At 43.3% G+C, this 12,715-nt stretch overlaps 1 protein-coding gene across 1 annotated transcript in view; it reads left to right on the top strand.

Annotated features, from left to right (window-relative positions):
- Nucleotides 1-488: 488 nt before the first annotated feature.
- The window catches only part of Slc7a11 (solute carrier family 7 (anionic amino acid transporter light chain, xc- system), member 11), a 60,274-nt gene continuing 48,047 nt past the window's right edge, over nt 489-12,715 (top strand). Inside the window, exons 1-4 of the mRNA XM_013029520.1 lie at nt 489-960; nt 4,535-4,661; nt 6,980-7,095; nt 12,344-12,469. Coding sequence (XP_012884974.1) covers nt 684-960; nt 4,535-4,661; nt 6,980-7,095; nt 12,344-12,469 — 646 coding nt within the window. The 5' untranslated portion in view covers nt 489-683. The remainder of the gene's footprint in view (nt 961-4,534; nt 4,662-6,979; nt 7,096-12,343; nt 12,470-12,715) is intronic.

Consider the following 12,715-nt stretch of genomic DNA (forward strand, 5'->3'; position numbering starts at 1 on the left):
CTCTCTTGTCAAAACAAACGTCTGTGAAATGTAATTCACTCGTAAAAGAGAAAGAAACTTCTCACCATGAAGTAATGATTTCTTGTTCTTTCTTTCCTTTTCTTTCTTTTATTATTTTTTTTCTTCTTTAATGTTTTCTTTTAAGAAAAAGTTTTCTTTTCCTCAACGTTGTTTCAAGTCTCTGGGAAAGTCTGTTCGGCATTTCCTTCTTGGGATTGGCGCTGGCATCTGTGTGTGTGTGCTTTGTTCTGGGGAAAGCTGAGGTCAGTTAGCAACTTGCAGCTAACTGTTAAAAAAAAAAGAACAAAAAAAGCTGAGTAATGCTGGCTGTGCCGGTGGCGCGGCTGATGCAAACCTGGAGAATTTGCATCATCATGAAGTTGGAGTAAGTTAGTGTGACAGGCGGGAGCTTAAATACCAGCCCCGAGGAGGCTGGGCGGCTGTGAGATGCAGGGGAGCGGGGCCCGGGCGCACAGGTGTCCCCGGGACGCACGACAGCGCGGGGCGCGCGCGCACCCCTGATCTCTCCACCTGCCCAGCACAGCCATGCCCAGAAGGACCTTCTGAGCGCACAGGGCACGGGAGAGGCCAGCCCGCGGGACGCCCTCGAGGGAAGGCTTTCTTTCTGCCTCCTCCTTCCCTCCCCGTGTCCCCCCTGCCCCGGGGCCGGCGCCTCTGCCACCATGGTCCGGAAGCCGGCCGTGGCCACCATCTCCAAAGGCGGTTACCTGCCGGGCAGCACGAGTGGACGGCTGCCGTCCACAGGGGCCCGGGCCGCCTCCGGCCAGGAGAGGGTGGTCCTGAAGAAGAAGATCACCCTGCTGCGGGGGGTGTCCATCATCATCGGCACCATCATCGGGGCCGGCATCTTCATCTCGCCCCGCGGCGTGCTGCAGAACACGGGCAGCGTGGGCCTGTCCCTCACCGTGTGGACCGTCTGCGGGCTGCTGTCGCTCTTCGGTGAGTGGGGGGAGCCGCCGCCGGCCCTGGGGCTGGGGACCGGGTCTCCCGGAGAGGAAAGGGTTATTTGGGAAGGCTGGGGGAGGGGGGTGTCTTAGGGGTGTTTGGCTGTTTCCTGGAGGTGTGTGACTGACCAAAACAACGTGTCCCCTGCGGGGGTCCCCCTCCCCCAAATCCCTTCCTGAAGGCTGCTTCCCACCTTCCCCTCCCCTCCCAGGGGTCCAGCAGGTGATTGCTTTGGAGGTTCACTTTGGTGAGCCACAACAAGCCTGTGCCAGCTTCCTGGACGGGCGCTCCTGCCCGCGCTCCCGTGTTCTGGCAGCTGGCATCCCAATGACACACCTGTGAGAGGAGGGCCTGTGGCCTGTTGGGTCCCCTGGCGTTGCCTTGAAAAGCAAGGGGGGTGGTGGCGACCAGCCTCCCCTGCCCCCGTCCTGCCCAGCTGCCTGTGGGGCCTGGGTCCTGGCAGGCCTGGAGAGGGGACTCCTGGGGAGGGGACAAGAAGGGCGCAGCGCAGCGCCCCTCCACGCGGGCTCAGCCCCCGCTGGGCGCACCTCAGTTTCTGTGCTTGCATTTCCTTAATGAATCCTGCTTTTAAAACGTGACTTTTTCAAACTTCAGTGGGGTGTTCGCTTCCTCTCCTTGCCCAGATGTGTTTGCTTCACTGGGTCTCTAGGGAAACAGATAACTTTTCCACCTGTTCAGCCGAGTTCATGGAATACAACTGGCAGAGGAATGTTTCTTCTATAGAATTGAGAGTTAAAGGAAAAGAAATACTCTGAGGTGGGCAGATGATGGATGACTTTGTCCGATATATAGACGTAGCTATGTATAATTTTGATTTTTGCTCTTTTCTAGAACGTAGTGGTTTGATTCCAGAAGACTATACTTTAAAATGATGAACCCTTTGCTCTACCTTAGGTTACCCAAAGCTAACCCTCGGCCTCAAGTACGCCAGTCCATTCATGCTTTGTACTTAAGTCATCCATGTTTTCGCCCGCTGCTTGGTGCAGGTACCTAGACGACTCAGCATTCCATTAAAACATTTTTTTTTGGAAGGAGGTGCTTTAAATAAAACTTGTTAGTTAAAGCCAAGTCTTCCTATAGAGAGGACTACAGAGGACTTCTTTTTAGGACTTAGTCTGCAGTGTTGCTTATGCGGATGGCTGATGCTTAGTGACAGTTGTGCGATGATGTTTGTTTTCCTAGTGGTTACCCTTATCCTTGCCCACTGTTATGAGACAGCGTGATGATAGGAGCTCTCCCCAGAACCTTGAGCCATCATTTGTGTTAAAGTGGTTCTGGCATGTGCAGGCACAGATGAACTTAATTGTTGGTCTTAAATAACTCTGTGCAGCATCAGCCTTTAATCTTCCTACATTACTTGGTATGTTTAGAATAAATCAATATCTAATGAGATAAACGATAGCCAGTGTTCTGGGCATTGCAAACTCACACACACACACAGTTCCCACTGTGATTTTCCATTTTCATACGCCATAAAAGATTATGCAGATGTAATGAAATAAGTCACTTTGGGAATTGGACTAAGTGGCAGGATGAAAGCACGCTTATTCTCCGGTATGCCTCGCGATGGAGAGCTTCACAAAGAAGGGAAAGAGCAGAGCAGGGAATGTAAGGTGGGCCACATGGAGTGGTGCTTCTGATTCTTCACTGGGGAGTGTGCTCGCACACGCACTGACCAACAGACCTGCATTTGCCTTCCATTTGTCACTTGGATTTCTAGCAGATTTTTGATGACAAAGCAAAACGAGGGGAGAAAAAGCCTTCTTCTTTTGAAACTCTGGGAGCAACTTAAGAATCTATAGATAGATGATTCCTCAACTTAAAATGGATTTTTTTAAACCTTGCCATAGTGTGTAATAATTTACTGGTTAACAAGTGATATGAAATATTTACCACTTGATTATGAAATAAACTCAGTTCCATAATTTGCCCAACTATAGGCAAATATGCGTTCTGAGCATTGAACACATTTTTCATATAATGTTTTCAACTTACAGTGTGGTTTTTCTAGGGGTGTGGGGAAAGAGGGGGAACTCCTCTGTAAATGGAAGAAAATCTGTATTTGATTTATAATTTTTTTCAAATCCAAGGTCAATACTTGGGTTTTATATCCTGTTTTGTACTTCTTTCATCTGAGCAAAGTGGCTATGGAGCTGAAGCCTTTATGAAAATCTCATTTCCCCAACACTCAATTTAAACCTAGGGCAATCATCCTGGAGTTTCAGCAGAGCATATAGAGGTCTAGGTATTGATTCTCTGACATTAAATTCAGAGGTACTTAAGACTCTTTCCAATAACATTTTATACTGGATGCTTTTCTGCACAACTTGCCAATATGGCGACTATTTCCCAGTAGTGGGTGAATTGCAAGTAGTCGTAATTAGTTCCAAATAGAAAACATGTATCCACGGTCCCCAAATATCCATGTACAGCATACTTACTTCAGAGTCATCTGTGGGAGTTGAAGAAATGTAGACACTCTTGGAGAGTCTGGACTCTTGCTTGGAGAGTAGATCTAGAATTTGGTTTTGAAGCTGCTTTTCATTTGGCTGGTTTTGAGTTTAAAACATAAAAAAATTAAGGTTCCTCTGATGTAGTGCCAGACTCGGAAATCAGGTCAAGCATAGTTAGATTTCACTAAATATCTAAATTGTATTTGTGCTGGACAGTTCTACATAACTTATGTCTGATGAGTAAGGACAATTATCTGTGAAGTCACTTGAGTGAAATTGTGTAGTCATGTGTGAGCGCTGAACAGTGTTCACAGAGCATTTCATATTACATTCAGATCTATTTTTTCACTTTCTTGTTAATTAATTGCTCAGGTTATAAGTATAGTTATATTTCTTTCTCTTTTTTTCTTTTGGTGGCAATAAGGTTTGAAGGGAAGTAACTTTCTAGGCAGATTCTACCACTTGAACCATACCTCCAGTTCCTTTTGCAAATTTTACTTGTTTTTCAAGTAAGGGCTCACATTTTTCTCTGGCCAGCCTAGATGGTGATCTTCCTACTTGTGGCCTCCAGTCTAGCTGGGATGAGAGGTGTGGACCGCTATAGCCAACTTTTCATTGGTGAGGATGGGGCATCACAACTTTCACCGGGGATGGCCTCCAGCTGCAGACTTCAAGTGTAGTTGAGATCTTAGCTGGTCTTATTTCCTCTTTTGTGCCAAGGATTCCAACTCTGGTTTTAGAAATGTTGGGGTTGGAGGAGTAGCTCAGAGGGTAGAGCACTAGCCAACAGGTGAAAAGGACAGATTTCAAGTTTTAATCCCTGTCTTGGAGATAAAAATAAAAATGTATGCATAGCAATTTAAGTAAAACAGGACTTTCCACGTAGAATGAGCTACGCCTCACACATGAAGAAGTTACAGGAGGAACTTGGAGTGTCTCAGTCATTAGATGACAGTTGTTTTGAAAACAGGATGCCTTTCAGGTCTGAGGAAGTGCTAGCTCAGATGCAGCACAAACACTGTTGTGTTGATCCTCTCACCCAGGGGGTTGATTCTGTATTCAACTGACACCTTTTCCTTGTAACCATTTCACAGGGGCCTTGTCCTACGCAGAGCTGGGAACAAGCATAAAGAAATCTGGTGGCCATTACACATATATTCTGGAGGTCTTTGGCCCTTTACTGGCTTTTGTGCGAGTCTGGGTAGAACTGCTCATCATACGGTAAGAACATGGAATCAAACTAAGACACAGTAAGCCTCTTCCTTTAATCACTCTTCTGAGTCCACATTCTTGACAGCCACATAGGACAGTGTACCTCTGACTGCACAGACACACGGAAGCCAGCGAGGGACCAGAACTTCCCTTTGTTGTAGGGTAGGTTATTAAGTCATTTGACTTTACTCCATTTTTGTGACTAGGAAACGTCTGGGCCAAACAACTTAAGTGTGTCACCGGTCTTAAGATGTATAAAATTGTTTGCATACGACCCATGACTCACTTCCTGACATGAAGCAAATCAGGGAACTACAGCTGTGAAAACCTTTTGATTTTATTGTTGAAGAATGTATTTCCTCTCCTGACTTTCTTGGCATCAAATTGTGCCAAGTCACTCTGAACAGCAAATTTCCTTCCACTTTGAGTAGAACTTACAGTGTCACCTGAGCCCCCGCTCTGCTTGCCTGACCTGTTCTCCAGTGGTGACTTGCACTTTCTGATTACGGAGTTTAAGAGCCATTAGGAGGGGTACTTGCTCCTTCTGGAAACTTCTCAGGCATACACTGCTGAAAGGTTAGGTAAACTTTCATTCATTTAAAGCGAATGAGAAAAGCAGAGGAATTATTTGTTCAGTCACAGTAAATTTTTTTTAAAGAATTTCCTTTTTAGCAAAGAGCTCCAGAGAAGTATATACTTCATTATTAAGTCTGTTCTCATTTTTACAAAGTCTGCATTCATTCAAGACTATAATTAAATCATGATAAAAGAGTTTCTCAAAGATCCCTTTACCTAGGGTATACCCTCTGCTGCTTTTCAATTATCTGAAAATATACTTCAAAGTTTCAGTTATATCTTCCAGCTAATTTCCTATTTATTCTAACTCATGGTAGTTTTTAATTATTAGAACATGTAATCCTTTTTCATTTGACATTGAATATGATACCTTGTGTTTTTACTCAATATTTTAGGTGTCTGTGTACATTGGAAGTATAAGCATTTCATGTACTAATAACTAGGTCTTACACGTCCCATAACCCTTTCCTACCTAGATGAGTATCCTGTGTTATTCTGGGTAAAGGTGATTTTTGGTAAATGATAGAAGGTTATAGTTATCCTGCTACAAATGCAACGGAGTCAGAATTCAAATGAGTGTACTCCTTATTTACAGTGCTGATAGACTATGGAGACCTGGAGTCTGATAGAGTTAGACTTGAATCCGTTTTATCCATGTATTTGTTGTGTGATTAATTGCTCATCATCATCATCATTGCGTTAGCGGTGACAGAGACACGGTACCTGTTCACTCACTTATTTATCCCACACTCTTCTGGTGAACAGTGAACAGTAAGAGAAGGAGAGCGCAACTGGAACCTGACACAATTCTGCTCCCACATAGCTGTTGCCTTACTTCTGAAAGAACTTCCCCATGTTTTGTGTGTGTGTGTGTGTGTGTGAACAAAAAATTCTAGAAGCTTTTTTTTTTGTCAGTTGTGGGGTCTGCACTCATGGCCAGTGCTCTACCACTATGAGTCATTTCTGGTTTTTGAGTGGTTAACTAGAGATAAGAGTCTCACAAGAACTTTTCTGCTCAGGTTGGCTTCAAACTGTGATCCTCAGATCTCAGCCCCTGAGTAGCTAGGCTTATAGACAGAGCCATGGGTGCCAGCCTTAAATTCTAGAAGCTTTTAAAGGTGTCCTATATCCTTTTGTCATATTGGACTCGGGTTTCTGGACTGATTTGTAAATAAGCAGAGTACTAAAGAAACTTAGGAGAGGTAAGCTACCTCAGTACTAACAAGTACTTAAAGATTTATCATCTATTATTAATACCCAGGATACCTAGTACTTTCATTAAAATCATACCATCAGATTACAGTCAGTTTTGCCAGAAATACCTACGTAGCACTTTCCAGAAAAGAAAACAAATCACCACCAGTACATAGGTGGGATCATTAAATTGAACACACAAATTCTCATTAGGTACAGTATAAACTAGTTTTCTACTATGTGGCTGATGCTGAGTAAAACACGGGGGGTGAAAAACTAAACTTTTAAGGGGAAAAAGTCAAATACTGGGAGAACACAGGCAATGCTGGCCATCACAGCCTTGTTCCACGATTATTTAAAAACTGGCCCGTGGTGCTGTATGCAGTCCTTCCTGTGTCTATGCAAGCCTACTTACACACGGTCTTCTGAAAATTGTAGACTCTCACGGTAAATGTGTTCTATAAGCCAAGTAGCATGATTCACAATGGAAAAACATATCGAAAATGATCTTTATTTTTTTCCCGGAACTTAGCCACCTGGTCTGCTGTGTATTTTAGGCCTGCAGCGACCGCTGTGATATCCCTGGCATTTGGACGCTACATCCTGGAACCCTTTTTTATTCATTGTGAGATTCCTGAACTTGCAATCAAGCTCATAACGGCGGTGGGACTAAGTGAGTACCAGAGGTACCAACAGAAGCGTGGGAGGAGGCTCCTCAGGACGCAGTGCTCGCCCCAACCTGTGTTCTTTCTGTTTACAACTCCAACTTTGTGCTGGGAAATACAGACAAAACTCAGACTTGGAGTGGTGGGTGCTGCCAGTGTTTCACTGGGTCAAAAAATACTGTGGCTGCCTCATACACAAAGCCTCCACAGCAGGTAAAACCACTTTGTCAGCAAAATATTAAGTCAATTATACATAAAAGGAGAATCTTAAGGAGGAAAAATCAGCTATTTTTATGGAATTCCTGTTTGAAATGTATCCTTTCTCGGTAACAGGTTGCCTGTGACTCATAGGTGACCGAGGAGTTACGCTTGTGTATTGGGTATGAGATGGTCACCCACTTCCAAGTGTTAGTAGCTACAGTGATCATCGATAGTGTTTTTACTGTCCTTTGTTGGCCTTGATTAGAATCTTCTTTCAAGATTTCACCATTAGTAGCATTTCTCAAGCAGGACATTAATTAATTAATTAATATGATCATTTTACTGTATTGGAGCTTAAACTCAGGGCCTTGCCCTTGTTCGGCTTGCTTGGTTTAGCCTTTTCTGTACCACTTGAGCCCTGCCTCCAGTCTTGCTTGTTGCTGGTTATGGTATAGATGGTATCTCATGGACTTTTCTGTCTTGGTTAACCTCTAATCATGACCCACTCCTTCCAAAGCAGGGAGACATAGCCATGTTGTGCTCAGCTACAAGTGACTATGGGCAACAAATTAGGAAATTAGTTATTTTCGAATAACTTTTTGCACAAAGAGGAAGTAACAACAGAAATATGTGCAAGATACCATGAGGTGAAACTAAATGCGATGGTCACTTCCTAGAAGATTGCAGAACGTCACCAGAGAGGGTTCCAATTCTAGATCGCCATGTAATCTCCGTTTTAAGTTCTAACAACTCCAAAAGAAAGCACGAGGCAGGCACACCTGGTTTCACTGTCACAGCGGGCATTTAGGATGCTATCCCTGGGAGGAAGGACGGAGCAAAGCACTTTCAGCCAGAGGCAGGCACTGTGGCTGCCCGTGGAAAAGCAACAAGAGCCCTGCAACCGGGACATAAATCTGCATTGAAACAGGCCCATCTCAAATGTGATTCATCAAATGGATGCAAAGGAAATGACAATGCAACAGAACTTGCTCCATCTGCTCCTTAGACCTAACACTAAGAATTTCGCTTAGAACAGATGTAGTTAGGAACCCATTATGTTACGGGCCCATAGTGGGTCATATTCCCCTGGGGAGAACCAGTGAGGACTGGAACTAAGTGACTCAGTTATGTGATCTTGGGCTAGTTAAGCCTCTTCAAGCCTCAGTTTTATTTACTGTGTAAGAGGTCTATGAAAAGACAATTTAGCTGGATGACTAGAGAAATATATAATTAAATATTATTTTAAAGATGTTTAACAGTGTCTAGCTCATAGAAAGTTCTTGTCCTGCTGAAGGACTGGACTAACAGCCATATATAGATACATACATACATACATTTTATATATATATGTGAACTCTGGGCCTGGGTGCTATCCCTCAGCTCTTCAGCTCAAGGTGAGCACTCTACCACTTGAGCCACAGCGCCACTTCTGGTTTTCCAGTGGCTTATTGGAGATAAGAGTCTTATGGACTTTTCTGCCTGGGCTGGCTTTGAACCTTGATCCTCAGATCTCAGCCTCCTGAGTAGCTAGGATGACAGGCGTGAGCATTGGGGCCCAGCTAAGGTGTAAAAATTTTAAGAACTCTAAATTACTAGCGGGAGTTATTATGCTATAACCAGAAGTCTTTAAGCAAATCCTATCTGGATGTTTGAAAATCCACCAATTTTGTGAAATTACGTGAGTCAATATAGTGGATTTCTAAATTTTGCCAGTCTAGATAACTTTCTTTTTGTTCCTCCTCCTCCTTCTTTCCTCTTCCTTTTCCCCTTCCTCCTTTTCTTCCTTCTCTTTCTCCTTTTCTTCCCAACCTCCTGATTTCTTCATCTTCTTTCTCCTTTTCCTTTTCCTCTTCTTTTTCCTCTTCTTCTTCCTCTTCTTCCTGCTACCTTTCCTCCTCCTCCTCCTCCTCCTTTTTTTCTGTGGCAGTACTGGGACTTGAATTCAAGGCTTTGCATTGTTCCTTGTCTTTTTCTGCCCAAGGTTGATGCTCTACTGCTTGAGCCAAATCTTCACTTTTGGCTTTTTGCTAGTTAGTTGAAGATAAGAGTCTCTCAGATTTATTATCTGCCTGGCTGGCTCTCATCCACATTCCTCAGTTCTCATCCTCTTGAGCAGCTCGATCCAGTGATTCCTGGCAAGGATTTTCTTATTTATTCCAATTCCATTAAGCATCTTAAAGGGAAACCATATATTTTAGAGGATTACATGGAAATTCTTCAAGGCAAACTTTAAAGTGATATGGACAAGTGATTGGGCTCTCCAAAACATCTTCAGGAAAGATTGACAAAGAGCCCCTGTGAGAATATTTCCATCCATTTTTGTCACTAGTTATAATATTAGCTTATGCATTTGGATGTTTCTTTTATAAGCTTGAGATTCTGATAAGGAAATCTCAGAATCAGAAGCACTGACAGACAAAAAAAGAGAGTATTCTTATAACTCAGTGGGTAGTAATTTAAATCAATGGCCTAATTGGCAAAGTCAACCTGTCTTTAAGAAGAATTTAGCTTTAATGGAGGCACCAGGAGTGAGAGGTAGAGATAAAGGAAGAGAGAGAAGTCTACCTGGGGGGCAAATCCCTCACATACTTTATTTTTCAAAGTGACTATAGGTGATTTTCCACCTGCTAGGGATGGAAGGGTACTGAGATGTAGAAAACAGTTTAATTGCATGAATTGCTTCCCTGTGCTCCTGGAGGGAGCTGGGGAGTTTCACATCTCTAGTTAAGTGTGGAAAAAGGTCAAACCCCAGGGTCTTCCTACATCACAGAAAAGTGAGTTGCAAACTTGTGAGATATTAACCAGCCATTGGAGAAGTGATGAAGGGGTGAAAAGTTATCTAAATGCTAATTTATCCTCATTTTTTAAGTACTCCACTTCAGCCAAATAATCAAGATTAAATGATTCTGCTTATCCCAAATCCCCCTGTTTCTGTAAGAACACCAGCAGGTGGAGTTTTAATGGAAAATCTGGTGTGTCCACTCATACGTAGCGGCTCTGACCCTGCCCTGTGCTGGCGTTGATCTTCTCCTTCCCGGACAGGTGCATGGATTTCCTCTGCTTGCATAGTTTTGGTGAATATTAAAGCAGGTTCATATTTAAAACATCTAGCCTGTTGTTCTGGTCTCCTGAATCTAGGCCCTCTGGAAACATACCTTTCATGGTACGATATTATCATAAGAATACTTCTTTTTTTTTTTTTAATGGAGATTCCCTGAGTCTCCATTCCTTTGCTAGTTTATTTTGTGTAGGTAAGTTAAGAGCTGCATACAACTTCTTAAACCTTTTGGGAGTCATCATGAGGAACAAACAAATAACAGTTGTATCGCTTGGTGAAAAACAGCTTGTGCTACACTACTCCATTTTCTTTTTGAAAGCCAGGTTTTTCAAATATGGTATGTGGATATGGGTTAGCTCTAAGTCTGAAGTTTTTGTATACTTATCCTACCATACTTAAATACCAACCCAACCAACTCATAGGTAGATACATGTAGTAGTGTCATGTACAAATTTGGTAGAACAGTCATAATCTACAAGAGGACAATCAATCAAATGTGGAAGTAAAGTGTTCCTCCATCCCAGCTAAGATAATCACAGGCCTTTACAGAGAGAGAGAAGCAGCACACATTGCAAACCACTGGATTTGCTGTGGGATCGTCTCTGCATCTTTGGAGCTGGCCCCTCGTGCTCAGCATTCTCTTACCTAGGTCCCAATCTTATCTTTCCATTTACAGCCTGTGTGTACATAAGCAAGTTAAACACTGCCTGGAGTTACAGCTGCTTATCTGAAAACTAAGACCAATAATAGTAAGCATGTCACAGAGATAGGAGGATTAAGTAACATTATCCATGTTAAGTATTTGCACAACAACTGCCACAAAAATAATAGTTTGTGCTTATTTAATGCCTACCATTTTTATTCCCACTAGTGAGATTGTAGATACAGACTGCTTCTTAAAGGTGTTTATTTCTACACATCCTCTCTAAGATGAATGCATCCAGGAAAGAAATGCTAGCGGAGAGATAAAGGGAGCCTAGCACATATTACAAAAAGTGGTGGAACCATTCCTTCTATCGCAGCTCAGACATGCGTGGGGAGTGTCTATCATTCATCACGTTAGCATGAAGCAGTCAGAAGCCAGAAGCCAAAGGACCCTGCACCGCAGAGAAAACCCAATATATCTAGACTCTGTAATCTCTCTCTTCAAAACCAAAGATGGACTTGAAATATGGAGAGTGCAGAAGGAAATGCTCTCCAGTCTTTAAATCACAGAATCGCCCCTCACAGGCCCCCAAACATCCACCTTGAGTACAGCTCCCTTCACATGTGTATTTCTTATCTCCGGGATTTATAGATATAGTTTTCATTGCTGCATTTCAGTTCTCAGGAAAGTGTATCATAAATAAGCTGAATAAAGACTCTGTGTCCTCGTGTGTTCATCTTGGTGAAAATTTGAGGCAAGCAAAATAAATAAGTAGCCTGATCGGACGTAATTAGTTCCTCATGTGTGAAATTAGCAATTACTCAAAGGAAGTAAAACTAAGACCTGAAGAGCTGTCTCAGAGGGCTTTTATTGTTACAGTCTGGGAACTGATATTATCTGAGGTGTACACACACGCACGCACACACACACACACATACACATACATCTTAAAAAGGTAGATATTGTTTATTTCAGAAACTCAAGAAAGCTCTTGCATTTAGTGGATCCCAAATCCCTTTTTCATATTGTTGTCCAAGTGACATAGACAGCGTAAAATCCGCTGTGCAGACCAGTGATGAGCTGCAGTTCCAGCCCCGGGAGAAGCTGCCTGTCTTGGGTGCAGGCTGCCCTGTGCTTGGGTGTGGGCTTCCCCGCTTCTTGGTAAGCTGTACCTTTGGGCTCATCGAGGCACAGCTCAGCTGGGATGTGTGTAATGAGCAGCCTTCTGGGATGCTTTGATATAACAAGACCTTTGATTCTCACTCTTGGGGGAGAAGATGAGTTGGTTGTGTCACCCACTGGCTGGCAGAACTTTAGGAGGTATGATATAACTCCCTCCTCTTGATCGCAGCGGTGGTGATGGTCCTCAACAGCACGAGCGTCAGCTGGAGTGCTCGGATCCAGATTCTCCTCACCTTCTGCAAGCTCATGGCTATTCTGATCATTATAGTCCCCGGAGTGGTGCAGTTAATTAAAGGTAAGGACTCTGGTCATTATAGTCACCGGAGTGATGCAGTTAATTAAAGGTAAGGAGTGAAAAGGAAATGTCCTTAAAAATACAGATCTGCATTTGGCCTATTGTACCACTCAGTTTTGCTGGTGCAGCAGATTACTTAATTAGTCTCAGCATGTGGGACTTAAAAAACTGGAGACTGTCACCTAATTGATCTGAAAGGCTGCCACACTGGCGTGACTTGGTATTTACAGTGGAATGGTGACAAGA

This window comes from Dipodomys ordii, unplaced genomic scaffold (genome assembly GCF_000151885.1).
Source record: "Dipodomys ordii isolate 6190 unplaced genomic scaffold, Dord_2.0 Scaffold119, whole genome shotgun sequence".
In the NCBI taxonomy this organism is placed as follows: domain Eukaryota; kingdom Metazoa; phylum Chordata; class Mammalia; order Rodentia; family Heteromyidae; genus Dipodomys; species Dipodomys ordii.